Below are 16,471 nucleotides of genomic sequence, written 5' to 3'. Positions count from 1 at the left end.
CTTAGCATTTGCCTATACGGCCTATGCCACGGGCCGGCCCTGGCGCTAGCCATAGCATAAGCAAACTCGGCAACTAGAAGAACTGAATGAAATTTCTTGAAAACGTCTCCAGACGTCTCAAACACACCGGCTCACTTGGAAAATAGGTCTTATGTCCAAAATTCCGAACTATCCCTTTAACAATATTCTTGTCTGAATGTTGGTATTATTCTATTCACAGTTGACAAGATGTGAAAACCATAAAGGGTTGCAAATTCCAATAGACTCATAATATCATATCCAGACTTTGGTTTGGGTTACTTTCAAATATATTTATAAAAAAGTAAAACATAAAAAAGATATCCATTTAGAAATGCAGTCAAGGGCTAGACGTGGTAATGGAATTGTTTTTTCCTTAAAGATCGGAAATAATAAAGTAAATATTAAGATTAATAAAAAGAAGAAATTAGGGGGGAAATAAATTAAATATAAAAATATTAATATTTCCTCTGCAACAGCAAATAATCACATTACACAATATGAGGGCCAACACCACATACAATAAGTTAGACATTTTATTAAATAGGTGTGGGTAGGTCTTGGGAAAGATGAACACATTGCATGTTCTAGTGGGCCAAAGAATTGAGGTATAAATTACATTCAGAATACATTAAATATAGAAGTACATGATAATACGAAGATAATAAATATATTCACCGCACATAACAGAGCTGTGCTTGTTATGATCAGATGAACAGGTCTATGGGAATGAGTAGGGACAGTGGGACGAGGTAGCCAGAGTTGTGTTGTATATGTCGCTGAGTGTGAGACTTCCTGTTTCTAACTGTACGGTACCGTGAGAGATGCGCGTTGCATTGTGGGGATACAGATACAGCGCAGAAGGGACAGCGGGTAGCACAAAGGAATTAAAACAGCACGTCGTACACTTTGAACCTCAGTCTGTTGTGATGTGAATTCACGTGAGCGTTGATTCAACGGTGCGTTTTGCGGCTGACAACTGGCCGACAAGCGCAGGGAATGTGAGGGATCGGAGGGAAGCGGCAGGGCGCTCCGCTGGCTCCGACCATCGCTGCTTTTTGTCAACTGAGCTGTTTGCATCCCGAGGCCCAGCCGACACCACGGGCCTCGTCCCGCAAGGTAAATTCCCTTCGTACAGTCTGTCGGAGGAGCGCAACGCCGCTGCATAGACTTTAATACAGCCACCGCGTCTCGGTAACGATAGGAGAAGGATTCAACTAATGCTACTGTGTTATGTCGGCTAGCGCTAGCTTTGTAGCTAACGGTAGTTAGCAGCTGCGTCGAAGTATTCAGGGTTATCTACGACCAAACCGGAAATGTAGCTCATTCGGCTTCAAAATAAATTCTGTGACAAAGTAAAATCCCGACTATACTATTGTACACGAGAAGAACGATACAGGTCAGTCGGTAGGCAGCGACAACACATGATGGGTAAACTTTTAATTTTGGATACGACACAAATTGTAGGCAATTTCTCGTCGGTCTGGAGTGCGTTTCTAAAAACGTGTTGCAGCGTGGGGAGTTTATTTTGACAGTTCAAAACGGAGGCGCTTTTCATCTCCTGGCTGCCATGCAGTACGAGCTTCACACTGTTAGCTAGTGTTTGCTAAGCTGTGATTGTTGATGCAGACGTGTTTGTTTAGCATCTTTCCCACCGGACACTTAGCCCCCGTGTCTGGCAGCCCTTCTGCTCACAGGAGCCCGTTGGCCCCCGGCTGTCTGCCGTCGCGCTGCTGCTCACTTGCTTTCATGATGTAAACACCAAAAGAACCAGATCGAAGGCTACGCCTCCTCTGCCCTATCCATATTTATTTTGTGGTGAATTGGAGTTTGTAACTCTTGTTGCTGACTCATATTTACTTTATCATTGCTCAATCAGTTGATTCATACGTATATACTAATATTTCTAAATAATAAGGTGTTACAACAGTGTACAATGAAGTGGAACATTTGAGAAGTGAGGCTAAACAAGGCTTCTTGATGAATTTCTCAAAATAGTGACTGTACCCATTTCCAGGTGGCTTGGTTAAAGATTTAACATTCCCTATAACTAGGCACCAAGGTTTAGAAAAGCAAAATGTATTTTACAGTTTTCTGTTAAAGGTGTAGTTTATGTACAACTGTGCATTATTATTAGTATTATCATTATTTTAATCAGATCATATTTGACTTGTATGTTAATATTGATCATATAGCTAAATCATTTTCCTACAGGGGACATTTTAGCCTAGAAAACAACAAGGTGGAATTTCAGCTCTTTTCTGTACGCCCTGTTTGCTGGTACATATTAGGCACTCTCCTGTTGCACTTCTGCAGCCCAGGTCTATAATTCACTTTGCGTTTACTGGGCCAACATAGCCCAAGAGTACTTTCCTGTGGTCTTGTGTGTAGAGGGGAGTGTGCTCTCCCTGCGAGAGCCCCTTCACTTGAGCTTTTGTTTGATGGAAAATCTCATGCCTCAGAGAATCCACATGTCTTGCAGACAGCTGCTGAGCATCCTGTAAAGCACTGGCCTCCACATGGGTCTGGCTCGCATCGCTGCGCATCTGCTTTGATTGTTGTTACATAACTTGGCATTTTGTTCTCCGTGCTCCCTACCCTGCTTTCAGCCCCCCCTTACCTGGCCTTCCCATCAGAGAGGTCCTTAGTGTTTTACGCTACCTACACTCACTGCCTCCCACAATGCCCTTGTCTTTTTCTCATCCTGTCTTGACCGTGGGACTGTTATTTATGTTGTTATATATTTGACATATTATTTTGTCTTAGTACTTATTTATTTATCCATTTTTCCACTGTGGCATCTGTTATTTCGCACCTGATTAATTTACTGCTGAAGCTGGAATTTGAAGTTATGTATTATTAGACGTACACATAAACATTACAAACAGTTATGATGTACGACTTGATACATAAAACAACAAAACTTGACAAATATTTTTTATTGCTCCTAGAATATTGTTAATAAGTGTTTTTTGTCTCTCCATCTCTCTGCAGGACGCATTTCCTGTACACAGCCATAAACTGACTCCAACATGGGGGTCAAAACCTTCACCCACAGCTCGACCTCCCACAGCCAGGAGATGCTGGAGAAGCTCAACGCTTTACGCAACCAGGGTCACTTATGCGATATCACCATTCGGGTCCAGGACAAGCTCTTCCTGGCCCACAAAGTGGTGCTGGCCTGCTGCAGTGAGTTCTTCCGCTCCAAACTGGTGGGCCGGCCAGAGGAGGAGGACAAGTTTGTGTTGGACCTTCATCATGTGACTGTTAGTGGCTTCGCTCCACTGTTGGAATATGCCTACACGTCTACCCTCTCCATTAGCACTGAGAATATCATCGACGTTCTTGCAGCTGCAAGTTACATGCAGATGTTTGCCGTTGCGAGCACATGTTCAGAGTTCATGAAGTCGAGTATTCTGTGGAGCCCGGGTAACAGCGGTAACAATAACAACATAACGGGAGAAAAATCGCACGAATCAGCACCAGAGAGTGCCTCATCGAACTGTGCCCTGACACCGCTGGACGGCAGCGTGTCCCCTGTGTCATCCGACTGCAGTGTGATGGAGAGAAACGTTCCTATATGCAGAGAATCACGAAGGAAACGCAAAAGCTTTGTGACAATGGCATCACCAGAGAGTCCGTTAAAATGCACTACACAGATGGTCATCACATCCTCTCAGATCCCCAACCCATCCCCTTCATTCTCAGACAGTACAGCCCAGCCTGTGGAGTCCTCCCTGGCCTTCCCATGGACTTTTCCGTTCGGTATCGACCGAAGGTTCCACTCAGACAAATCAAAGCTCCCAGAGAGCCCTCGTTGCTTAGAGCAGGGCACCCCAGGGACATCAGAGGTGGTAGTCAGCCGGCGGCTCAGTGACTTCCTGACATGCGAGAGCTCCAAGGCTGTGTCGTCACCAGTGCCGGCAGAGGAGGAAGATGTGAGGGTGAAGGTGGAGCGTCTCAGTGATGAGGAGGTCCAAGAGGCGTCCTCGCAGCCGGTCAGTGCCTCCCAGAGCTCGCTGAGTGACCAGCAGACGGTGCCAGGGAGTGAACAGGTCCAGGAGGAGCTTCTCATCAGTCCACAGTCCTCCTCTATAGGTGGGGCTATTTTACTTTCCTAAATCTTCCACAACATTGAGAATTGACTGCTAAACCTCAGTCCCTGGGTTTATCCTGCATAGATAATTATGAAAAGACAAAACTCTGACCAGTGCCTTCATGGAAACAATGTTTTCTAACAAGCTGTTCTTTCATGTGTAATGGCAGTGGCATTATGCCGATGTGGCGGCGCCGAGAAAGGCGCTGCCAAAGAGGAAGAAAGGGCCGTCTGTCTGGCTGGACTGTAGAAAAACAGGAGACAGCCCTATAAACACAAAAGTCTGTCACTGACTGAGTGAGTGATGGAGTTACACCTTTCAAAATAAATATGCGCCACAGTGTTTCCGTTAGTAGCGTCTTTTTCCAATACATAAAAAAGGTCAATAAAGCACATATCTCTCTCGAGCGTCCGTTGGCTTACGTAATACCGGGCTTGCAATGTAAACCAGACAGCTGAGACCTAACAGCTATACTACTTGATGGGGTGGAGACTTACAATGAATCCAACCGTGGCTGTTAGCTTCTCTGGACGGTTTAACTGGGGACTCGTTGCCTGATGTGGAAATACACTGTGTCTGGCAGTAAATGATGGTGTATCGTTGTAGCTGGGAAGGTTGTTGGTACTTCAACCACAGCATCCATCCATAACCGGTCTTTACATATCCTGTTGAGGGTAGCGGGTAATGTATTACCATTCATACTAGGGATGAAACAATACAGTTAGCCCACGGGTCAGTACGTATCGTTAGCAGTAAACGTCCCACTGCACTTGTTGTGTTCTTGTGTTTTCTGCACCGGTAGAATCGGCTTGTTGGAAGCATCAACGAGAGACAACTGTTTTTAACGGACTGTGTTACATGCTCAGCCGTCCTGCTGCCAGGACGTTGGAGATTAGGCACATTCGAGATAAACTGCTTCTCGCCAGGAAAGCAGACGAGAGCAGGCGGAGCAGCAGTAGGCGGAGCTTAAAAGCTGCGGTCCAGTTGGACAGTTTCCATCGGCCTTCGAAGATTTGACAGGAAGTCATAGAAAATGTTACATCCTGTTAGACACGATCTGTAGGCTATCTGTAGTTTGCGTGTGGTGTGGTGTGGTGTGTACTATCTGATGGATGAACACAATCAAGGGTCACCCATTCATATCCTATGGCTGTCATTTTTGACCGGGAACACCACAGTTACAAAGTTGCAATTGTATATGTTCAAATGCCTAGTGTGGGGGATATCATAAGGCCTTGAGACAATCAAATGATGATTGATGAAAGTAGGAAAAAGGTCAGATTTGACCCGAACACGAAAGGTTAAATAAATTAAATGTGTCTGTTATTTCCAACTGCATTCATGATGCACCCATGGTGCACCCGCGTTGTCACCCTGCAAGGTCTGCAAAACTGTTCTTCAAGCTAGGGATGATCATTCATCCTACGATTAGAAGAATGATTACCCTTAATATCACTTCTTTTTTTAAATGTCATAACCTGTAGATTATGCAGAAAGGCGATGATGTGATTATGACCGTGACCTCACCAAATCTGATAGCCATCACTACTACAAGCTATTCAAGCTTCTACTGAATGCAGCGTTTACCTGGCTCCTAAAACCTGGATCCTATGGGCGTATACCAGAGGTCTTCATTGTAACATCCAAACACAATATGTTGTTTACATGTACATATCGTCATTTGTGGAAACAGTGAAATATTAGTGTGCCTTTATTTGCCACTGTGTGAGTTACATGGATATATTAGCTGGAAATTAAATCACTTAGCAATTATTTATTAGCATGTGAGTGTTACGGTATCTGTCATTGGCGAACACTGTGTTGCCCTCAGAGCCGCCTTCCTACCGACCGTGACAATGTAAACACTCGCAATGTTTTCAGTCCGTGTGTCTTCATGCTTTGGTTATTTCGTTTCAAAACAAAATCAGAAAAAACAAAAAATAGATTTTGTTTTAAAAACAGAACGGGGAAATGAAAGAGCAATAAAACAGGCCTCTTGTTTTAAAAATAGAGTTTTGTTTTCAGTTTCTTGTGTGATATTGTAGGATAAATCCAGTGGATGTCAGTCTCAGAACCCGTGACTGAGATGCAGCCTCCGTCAACATCTCCACCGAGACGGAAGAGGAGTTGTACGTTTAACGTGGAGACGTTGGGGTCGAACCGGAACCCATTTGTTGGTGAACTTTGTGAGACAAGACGCAGTCGAGATCAGAACCGCTCTGCAGCGTTTTGGAGCTCTTCTGGGCTCCGACTGGAAGGAGGTTACTGCGTTCAAGCTAGCTTCAACGCTACATTATGATGTAGCATTTTCAATAAAAGCTTTACAATCCAATATTTAATACACATTCAATTTCAAACAAATGCTCCATAGTCACACACTACTTTCACTACAGATTAATAGCAGACCACTTCAGAAGTTACTTGGTCTGCTATCAATCAGTCCCATGAGTCACTTAGTGACTCTCTGGAGTTTCTGACTTCCAGGCGGTGTATTGTCATTTAAAGCCTGATTGGTAATATTTAATCATAAGTTTGAGTTATTATTCACACAATTGGAATAATATTGTTGTCTGACATACAGTTTGTAGGGGGTAATTATTGTTTTTGAGTTATCCTTCATTAAATGTTGTAAATGTATCATGTCCTATTTATTTGTATTGTTTCATCTATATATTTGTTTCTGTCTGTTGACATATTAATGAATTAATTTATTACTAAAAAAAGTATTGACTGACTTTTTGTAGATGAACATGAAATCATGTCATTGGAATGCTGCTTTTATTCAGAAGTCGGTTCTTACATGCTCTTAATGCCTTGCAATGCATGTAATGCCATTACACGCACCGCAAAACCGCCAGGCTCCAAAACGTCACTTCAATGCGTGTCTTGTTTCACAAAGTTCACCAACAAATGGGTTCAGGTTCGACCACAACGTCTCCACGTTAAACGTAAACACCTCTTCCGTCTTGGTGGAGGTGTTAACGAGGCTGCATCTCCATCACGGTGCTCCTACAGGCTGTTCAGATTCAGCTCCTTTCTTTACGTAACAAAAGGAGTCATTTGCATAAGCCCGACAGCGCGGACGGAGAAAGCGGACAGACAGCGCCAACCAGAGAGACCCACGGAGAGCGCTGACGAGAGCATGGACAGACTGACAACAGGACTGACAGCCCAGCCCGACAGCAGCACGGACCGGCACGGACCGACAGCACGCACGCACCCACAGCACGCGCAGACCCACAGCAAGCATGGAGAGTGTGGACCAACATCACGGACAGACCCATAGCGTGCACTGAGAGCACGCACGAGAGCGGCACGGAGAGCACGGGCAGACAGCGCGCACGGACCCACAGCGTGCACGGAGAGTGCAGCCCAACTTACCTGTCATGGCACTGGGTGATCCGGCTGGTGCTCCGTGAATAAATCCCTGTGCAGGTGAAGCTGGAGACACTCCTCCCTCTGTCTCACGCGCTCTGGTGCGTCTTCTGCTGCCTCCGGTCGGACGGAACCCGGGGGCGTGTGTCCGACAGAGCGCCGTGCACGGCGGTCCAGGTCTGGTCTCTTGCGTTTCATTGTTACGGCTACGGTCTGTGTTAGCTTCTATGTGTGTGCTAACCACTTCACATCGGGCTGCTTCAGTAACGAGGGTCAGTACAAAGCTGGCTTTGCCTCGACACTGACCCTAGTAAAAGGATCTGTCCCCACAATATGGGCCCCAGCAACTTCACCTGAGCCACATAGGCGAGCCATAGCTCCAGATACATCCACGTAAACATTGCCGCATGCTGCCGCGTAGCGCAAGCGGCGTCGTCTCCTCTCCAGGTAGGCATGACAGACGGAGCTCATTAGCATTTAAAGGTGCAGACACAGAAGCAGCATGTTCTCAGTAGAGCTCATTTGAGCAAGTTTTAGACAGCTGAAATTCAGGACCACAGATGGGTTTGGGGCAATGCATATCGAATCCAGTGTTGTTGGAACTCTGACAGCTGTGTGGAATTGATGAAAACAGTATAATATGTGACCTTTAAATATGGGATCATCCCTACTTTGTAACCTCAACCCAACACGTTGGAGACTATTCTGCGGTCAGATGTCCAGTAGACAGCATCTGAGTGACATTTCTTTCCTTGTCTTCCAGGGTCGATGGATGAGGGCGTGTCTGAGGGCTTGCCATCGATGCAGAGCGCCTCGAACACTGGAGGACACACTGAAGACGATGAAAGGTATCATGATTTGTTCCAACCTGCAGCAAGGCAAGTCACTGCCAGTAAAGAATATATAGACATAAAAGTCAAGCTGTGCCACACCTGTTTCCATCATGTTGAAATGTCAAAGACATGATGCCCTTTAATAGAGTGAATGCTGGTTGCATAATATAAAAAGCCCTCGAGCATTAAATGTGATGAATTTCATACAAAAGCTAATGTGGCATCGAACTCCAAATTCAAGAACGTCAAACCATCTGAAGTGTTCTGCTCGGCCGTCTCACTGAAGCTGTCCCTGTATATCATGTTTCCTCTCTTGTGTTTCAGGTTAGAAGGTATTCAGTATCCGTACCACCTCTATATCAGCCCCTCGGCCCGGCCCGGCACCAACGGCCCTGACCGGCCCTTCCAGTGTCCGACCTGTGGGGTCAGATTCACACGCATTCAAAACCTGAAGCAGCATATGCTCATACACTCCGGTACGTGGAATGGTGAAAGGAAAAACTTCAGAGTAGTGATCTTGAGGAACTTGTGTAAAATGTAACATATTGTTATGATGTGCACCATCATGGAGCCGAAGAGGGGTCACAGTGATATATAAATGCTAATATTTACATTCATGAGCAAAAACTCACAATTAAAGTCAAAAATGTAGCTGCCGTTGAAATGTCATTGCTCCTAAGTCCTATGCGTGTTCTTTCATGTACATACATAATGAATATATGTGGCACTTAACGATGGGGTCTGGTGTGATGAGGTTGATCAAACCTTGCCAAGTGGGATTTTATTTATTTATTTTTTCTCAACGTATTGTTTGTTGTAGTATTCTATTAATGAGTATTCTATTAGTGAGTTTTTTCTCATGACTTCTGTTTTCGATTATATATTACCCCTCTCCCCGCTCCATTATTCTTTTTTTTACCTGGAGTTTCCTTAAGGTGCATCATGGGCTGCTTTTATGTAGTTGGATTAATGCTTTAAGATTTGTTTTCACATGGACATGAAAGGGGTTTGATGTTTGATGTATTTAGTTTGTGTCAAAAAAGCTACATTTTCATCCAATGAGGGAATTAAAGGGAAAGGAAATCAGACTTAGAGAGGGGAAAGGCATTTCCAGGCTGTGTATGTCACATATGAGGAGGGAGGCCTGCCTACGTTCAGATGTGTTGGTTGTTCCAACTATCTCTCTACTATCCCCCCCCAAAGAGCTGAGCTTTGTTCTGTTTGGTCTCCTCCTCCAGGCATTAAGCCTTTCCAGTGTGACCGCTGTGGGAAAAAGTTCACACGGGCCTACTCCCTAAAGATGCATCGGCTGAAGCACGAAGGTAAACGCTGTTTCCGGTGCCAGATTTGTAGCGCCACATTCACGTCCTTCGGTGAATATAAGCACCACATGAGGGTCTCCAGACACATAATCCGCAAGCCGCGGATTTACGAGTGCAAAACGTGCGGGGCCATGTTCACCAACTCTGGCAATTTAATTGTACACCTGAGGAGTCTGAACCATGAGGCATCCGAACTAGCAAACTACTTCCAGAGCAGGTGAGGAGTCCGGGGCCGCTGACCCCCTATCATTTACTCAGATCTCACCTGGATCAGAACATATTTTCAGTTTAGATTCTAATACCTGAGGTTCATTTGATCCTTTTTTTCATTTTCTGACTTTGGTTGTTTGGGATTGTTCTGAGATGAATGCAGTTGATTTGAATTCACAGATCAAGTGTACCTGAAGTATTTGACTGTATTTGTTGGGGGGATATTTTGTTGGGGGGAAATGTGCTTCCTTCTGTTCATCCCATGAGTTAGATGAGAAGGCTGATACCAGTCTCATCTCTGTTATTTATATATGTGGCTGGAGCCTGCAGCCTTAGCTTAGCTTAGCTTAGCATTAAGGCTGGAAATGAGGAAACAGCTAGCCTGAAGCTCACACATGTATATGTTATATCTGTTTGGTGTACAAACACCACACAGTGATTTCCGCTCTTCATGCTAAGCTAAGCTAACTGAATACTGTAGCTTCACATTTACCAAACAGTGATTATCAATCTTCTCACCTATCTCTTGAGATAACAACACATATTTGTCTAAGTTTGAAACTTTAACATGTCAAAGGGATGGCAAATACCTCCAGTCCATCTGGGCTTTACTGACGACGTTCCAACTGTACAGTATTCTCAAACCGGAGAAAACTCCTTTCATAGTGCAGTAGCAGCGTTTTAAAATATTGGACTTTACAAAACACAAATCATCAGTTTCTATATAAATGTTTGTTTTGCATAACAAAATGAAGGGTTGTTTGTCTTCATCAGCAGCTCGGCACACAAAGCCCCGTGAAAGGCAGAACAAAGTGTCTTCATAAAGTTTTTTTTCATTCCCCAGACTTTTCCAGTTCTTAATCAACTCAAGCCCTCACAGGTCGGCAGGACTCAGGCAGGCCACCGACTCCTGAACACTTAATAGTAGAAGGTCTACGCCTGAGATCATAACAGTGTGGAAAACTCTCTAGAAATCCAGTCAGACTCTTAACTCCCGTCCTCAGTCTTCACATAAAACGATAGGTCAGCTATGTATTCTGTTTGAAGTTTACCAGCTGTGGCCTGTGCTGCAGTAGACCGTTCCACTCCACCGTAACCATTGATTGTGAAGCTGCAGGACCAGGGACTCTGGTAGATCTGGTCCACAACCACGGCCAGGCTGTGCACTCACGCAGCTTTAATGGCAAAGCAACTGACATGTGATTGTGTAATGTAGGCTCACATGAAGACAAAGTCTGAATAAATTAGACTACACATCCAAGTCCATAAAAGAGAGTGATGAATGTTTGAATGTCCATGTGCATTTGTGTAATTGGGCGTTATTTGAAGCATTTGACCCTAAATATGAAGGAACAACCCACCCTAACACTCTGATTACATTTAAACATGACACAAAGTTGATTCCTTAGTTATTTCTGAAAACGTTTCCTCATTATTAAATCATCCGTTTGGTCAACAATACATTAGAGACCCATTATTTTGTGAATATAGGAAAAAAAATGAATCTTGAATCAGACTCTACCCAGAGAGATAATTGCATGCAACCTTCTGTACACATGAATTACGTTTAACACATAACCTGTGGATACAGATTGAATGGAAACGTCAGCAGAGTGGGCTAGAACGTGACGATGGGGTCCCGTGTTGAAGGAGAGCAGCCGCTCGCCACCAGGGGATATTACTGAAAGGGCTGGCACCCTCAGGTTGTTATCAGTGTCTGCCAACGTTATGGGATGGACCCTACATTATTCAAAACAATATATATCCTGATATTGGCTGCAGCAGTAGCCTCCATAGACCAGAATGCATCGCACCCACAAGGCATTTTGTTTTTCTCACCTGAAGAAGCAAAACTTTTAATTTTTAAGTTTGAGTTACAAGCTTTTTTTTTCTTGTGACTTTTGAAAGGAATTCTGGGATATGTAGGAAATCACTCATTGCTGGAGATCGATGAGATAAGAGGAGTGTAAAATGCTTCACTAAACTACCAAATGAGTAGGAGTTCAACTCGAGCAGTAAATACTGATCATCCGCTGATTATTTAAGAACTGGATGGTGTTTGGAGGTTTTGCTTTAGAATGGCCCATACAAAAATCTATTATCAGTAATCAGAATTTTCTGTTGATGGATCACTAAATCATGAATCATCAGTGCTTTATGTGTATGAAACCTTATTTGTTGAATTTGTTTGGGATACATATATCCTTGTTGAAAATAGCTAATATAGCATCTTTTAACAGAAAAAAAAGTGTCACGGTAGCCAATGAAAGGACATTGACCTCGTCTCTCGTCTGTGCAGTGATTTCCTCGTGCCCGACTACCTGAGCCAGGTGCAGGAGGAGGAGGAGGCTCTGGGAGTCCAGTATGAGCTAGAGGAGTCCGAACATCACCCCGTCTACCCGGGCAGCAGCACCTCCACCTCCAATGCAGCCTCGTCCTCCTCCTCTGTCCAGATGGCCGTCATCTCCCAGGTCTCCTCCTCTACCCAGAATTGCGAGAGTTCCTCCGGCTTCCTTTCACCCGAGCCCCTGGACCCCCTGGAAGCCCCAGCCTCCCTCAAGATGGACGTAGATGAGACAGCCACCATGACAGAAGAGACGAAGGTGGACAACAGTGTAGGAGGCAGTTCCCCGCAGGTGTTTGAAGAGCAGCAGCAGGCCCAGGCCAAGGAGCTGGCTTCCATTACCATCGAGTGATCCAAGCCTTCTACGTGTCCATCATGTCTTATTTTGCAGTCATGTCATATGGGAATATCTGTTGGAATGCCTCGGCGGCTAAAAAGGATAACGTTGACATGTGCACATGTTGAAACGTCATCATGTGAAGCCAACGAGACGCCATGATGGAAGTTTCCAGAAGAGTTCTGTTGCCTTGCTGATTTATTTCACACGTAGCAATTTTTGGAGGTTGTTTTTTTTTGGGGGGGGGGGTCTTTGAAATGATTTCCCCTCCCAAACATGACTGGAGTGATTTCTGTGTGGGTGACATGAGATTTCAGTTGGTCATAAGATCCGAGTTCAGTCCACCATTGGTGGTGGTGGACCAGAGGTGGTGGTGGACCAGAGGTGGTGGTGGACCAGTGGGGGTGGTGGACCAGTGGTCCAACCACTTTCAAAATGGTATTTTTTGCCCGTGAAGCAAGTAAACCGAATGTTTGAATTGTCACTTTCAGGAAGGCCGTTGTTTCCCATTTGACGTGAATGCAGCACTAGCTAAAGTCATTTCTGTCTTAGCCAATTTGAGGTCTTTTAAATCCAAGCCTTGCCCCACTTTTGGAAAGTGCCTGAGAGTTTGCATTGTAACGAAGCAACGTGTAGAGAAGAGAACAGGGACAAATCACGTCTTTGCAAGTTGAGCTGAAGAAAAAGCCCCATCGTATTTCATTTGTGGTGATACTGCTGTTTGTTGGGACAGACTGTGTTATTCCTTCAGTGCTGTCGCTGTAGGCAAACTGTTCAATGTCAATATTATCTATACTGCAATTGCTTGTACTGTAGTTTTACTATTTGAATGCTGTGTATGTTGGATGTTGTGAAATATGATATGTCAGGTGTGTGTATGTGCATTTCTTTCTTTTTTAATCTATATGAACACAGTACATTTCATTTTTAAATGTTTAAAACTTGAAATTATATTAACAGAGTATTCCCTTCAGATGTTTGTGCAGTATATACCTTTTCTGACCAATTAAAATTTTTATTTTATTTTCAATGAACACTTTTTAAATCAAACCTTGAGTCTCCAAGAAGCGGCAACGACATGCTGGTAGTTCAGTAAAACTTGGATCAGCACAAGTAAAGTAAATGACAAAATAAGACTAAAACACAAATTCCAAATTTGGAGTTTCAAGGTTTTCTCATCACTGCAGAGTTGTATTCTCAAATGGCTCCTAAGATATGGAAATGTAGCATTTCATCCCAGTTGAACGTCTAATTGTCCGATGGCAGTCGTCCCTGTAAGTATTAATAATTCACGTGGGTTCAAGTTCTGGGCGTTCTGTTACCAACAGGTACACTGCTGATATTCTAGGATAATGCATGACTGTTAGGTACAACACAATTGTGTTTTTTTTATGCTTTGTTAGTAATATACCAAGAATATTAAGTAGAAGTGTTGATTAACCACCAGCAGTCTGTTTCGTTCTTCTCCTAAGTTGTCACAAAGAGAGAAGAGTGCATTGTGAAGAATTCCCTGACTCAAAGTCAAATAAACCTATGTGTGCAGGAAGCAGGAAGTGATGCAGACAGATGATGATTGCTATCTGTGATGGCCAGTTTACAGTCAGAGCAGATTACCAGCTGGTCGGGTGGTATGTGATGATAATGCTTTAAAAGCATGTAAATGAGTGTGTCCAAATACTGTGAGTTGAATCATTCTAAATGATGAATGCGTTGTGTTAGCAGAGAGCTTTTTCCTTTACCTTGAAACTGATTGAGCACAGTTTGGTAGGTTTTCAATGCAGATTTGGGGTCAGACTTCCAACTCCTGTTACCTTGTTGTGCCAACGTGGCTGTAATTGTCTACTCGGACGTTGTCGTGCCTGAATTTTGGGAAGACAATGACACCCGTGGTAATAATTCATGAGTTGAATGCTACTGACTGTGACTGGGTATGGTGTGTATTGTTCCTTTGCTGTCTCCCTCTGAAAGTAGTACAAACAGCCGACATTAAGGATTACCACAGCAGGATGTAACGCCTCACACACAGGGTTGATTGTAAATGTAAAGATGACTATTGCTGTGATGAGGGCATCAACATAACCCTGGTCACTGAAATTCACTGAGAGCTGTCTTAATAAGAGCTTCGTCACCCTGCAGCCACTTTTTTCAAAGTTGTGCCATTTGCCCTTTTTATCCGGGTACAAATCATGCTTTTTTCCTACAGGACCAAATGTTCTCTGTCTCATTGGGGATTTGCCAAGGCAATCAGTAATTGCACATAATAAAAGAGAGATAATCATTCTAAGTGGTCCATGCTATTCAGCAAAGGGGTCCTGCTGTTTCGCCCCTTAAAAACACTGTATGATATTGTGCATTTTAAGAGGCTAGCCTTAGTAAATGGACCTATTAACTCTAGTTGCACAATATCAAAATAAGAAAAACAACAACAACAAAAAAAATGTTTTTTATTCTCCATTTGTACGTCATGCTTTTCATCCGTTGTGTTCGGTGTCTGTATTCAAACAACTTTTTTATAATGAGATGCTGCTGTTTGTTGAAACGCAAAAGTGCCCAAAATATTTTTGTGAACTAATGGTGTGCAATAAATTGACAGGTGTCGTTTTCAAAGATTTCATTTTGTTTTTGGAATGGTGACTTTGGAATGCTGACTATATACATACATACATATATGTGTATATATATGTATGTATATATATATTTGTGTTAGAATGTATATTTTTTTTCAATTGAACTGTGAGTGAAGATGAATCGAATAGGCAAGACGCCATTTGATCTGTGAAACAAGGAACAAAGCTTTGATATGAAACGACTGGTTCTACTCCGCTCCTTTCTGTTTGTTTCTAAAGTTGCATGTTCATATCGTTGTGTGAAGTGGAGAGCATGTCTTCAGTTGCCGACGCCTTCTGTCAAAGCTTTATTTGGCTGATGGTTCCTCATCCAGCGTAGCTTTGATCTGTCGCTCAGCATGCCCTCTTCCTTTCTGTACGTTAACCCTTTTTATGTGCAATGTTTTCAAATATCTTGATTATATACGGGACATGCCTTTTCAATGTACACTCGATGTTGTATATGTTTTCCAGTCCTTAAGGTTTATTTAAAAGTCAGAAAATATAAGAAACACATGGTAGCTCTTCATAATGGCATATATATTTTTGGTGACTTTTGTATTATGGTTGCTGTTTCATGGCATCTTTGGATATTCTTGTTAAATGTGAATAGAACAGCTTAGTTTTGGAGTATGGGGGGCCTTGGTAGTCTTCAATTTGTGACTGTCTGCAGTGTGTGTATATATATAAATATACAGTATATACACTCATACTATGTTGCATATTCTTTCTACTGTAGGCTACTTGATTACAACCTGCTTTGAGACAGATGTTGTATTTTGTGTCTTTGATACTGTATTTAAAGTGTAGTTTGGAGAAACTGTACAAAAACATCCCAGATAGTACTGCGAGCTGCACATCGTACGGGGAGAAGTGACGTTTGTGGTGTTGAGTGTTTTAACTGGATCATATTCCACGGTGGGCTGTTCAAAACTGACAAGGCCACTCTGTATTTTAGAGTTCATGGTTGTTCTGAATCTTTGCTAGTGTTCTGGCTTTGCAGTCCTGTTACTAAAAAGAGTCGGTTTTGTAAAAGTATAAAATGTAAATAAATAAATAAAACTATGTCAGAATAAGTCTAAAGCTTGTCTGAAGATGTTTTTTTTTTTTTTGTTTTTTTTTGCGGCATGTGTCTGACTATACATGGAGTTCATTGAGCACAATGTCCTCTTTTGGTAATGCATGACTTTATTAACACTCATCACAAAGAAAAGTGTTTTTAAATATGAAAAGAACAAGAAAATAGCTGTTGTGACAATTTAACAGCAGTGACTATTTTTATTGCAGATTAAACGTACTCACTAGATTTAAATTATTTACCTTGCTCAA

General features: G+C 43.1%; 1 protein-coding gene across 3 annotated transcripts; it reads left to right on the top strand.

Annotated features, from left to right (window-relative positions):
• The first annotated feature begins 852 nt into the window (after positions 1 to 852).
• On the top strand, positions 853 to 15,946 carry zbtb44 (zinc finger and BTB domain containing 44). Of its 3 annotated transcripts, none has more exons than XM_084019950.1 (6): positions 853 to 1,137; positions 3,013 to 4,116; positions 8,254 to 8,338; positions 8,648 to 8,799; positions 9,562 to 9,862; positions 12,155 to 15,946. In XM_084019950.1, the coding sequence occupies exons 2-6, from the start codon at positions 3,051 to 3,053 to the stop codon at positions 12,549 to 12,551; spliced, it is 2,001 nt and encodes a 666-aa protein (XP_083876076.1). In that variant the 5' UTR covers positions 853 to 1,137; positions 3,013 to 3,050; the 3' UTR covers positions 12,552 to 15,946. The 3 variants fall into 3 exon arrangements, with proteins under 3 accessions (XP_083876076.1, XP_083876075.1, XP_083876077.1); XM_084019949.1 differs by having other exon boundaries at positions 8,254 to 8,368; XM_084019951.1 differs by having other exon boundaries at positions 8,254 to 8,368; positions 9,562 to 9,645; positions 12,155 to 12,387.
• Positions 15,947 to 16,471: the final 525 nt, after the last annotated feature.

Source organism: Eutrigla gurnardus (genome assembly GCF_963514095.1).
Source record: "Eutrigla gurnardus genome assembly, chromosome: 10".
Lineage (NCBI taxonomy): Eukaryota > Metazoa > Chordata > Actinopteri > Perciformes > Triglidae > Eutrigla > Eutrigla gurnardus.
The sequence above is the reverse complement of the archived record's forward strand: the minus strand, read 5'-3'. Positions and strand labels throughout refer to the sequence as shown.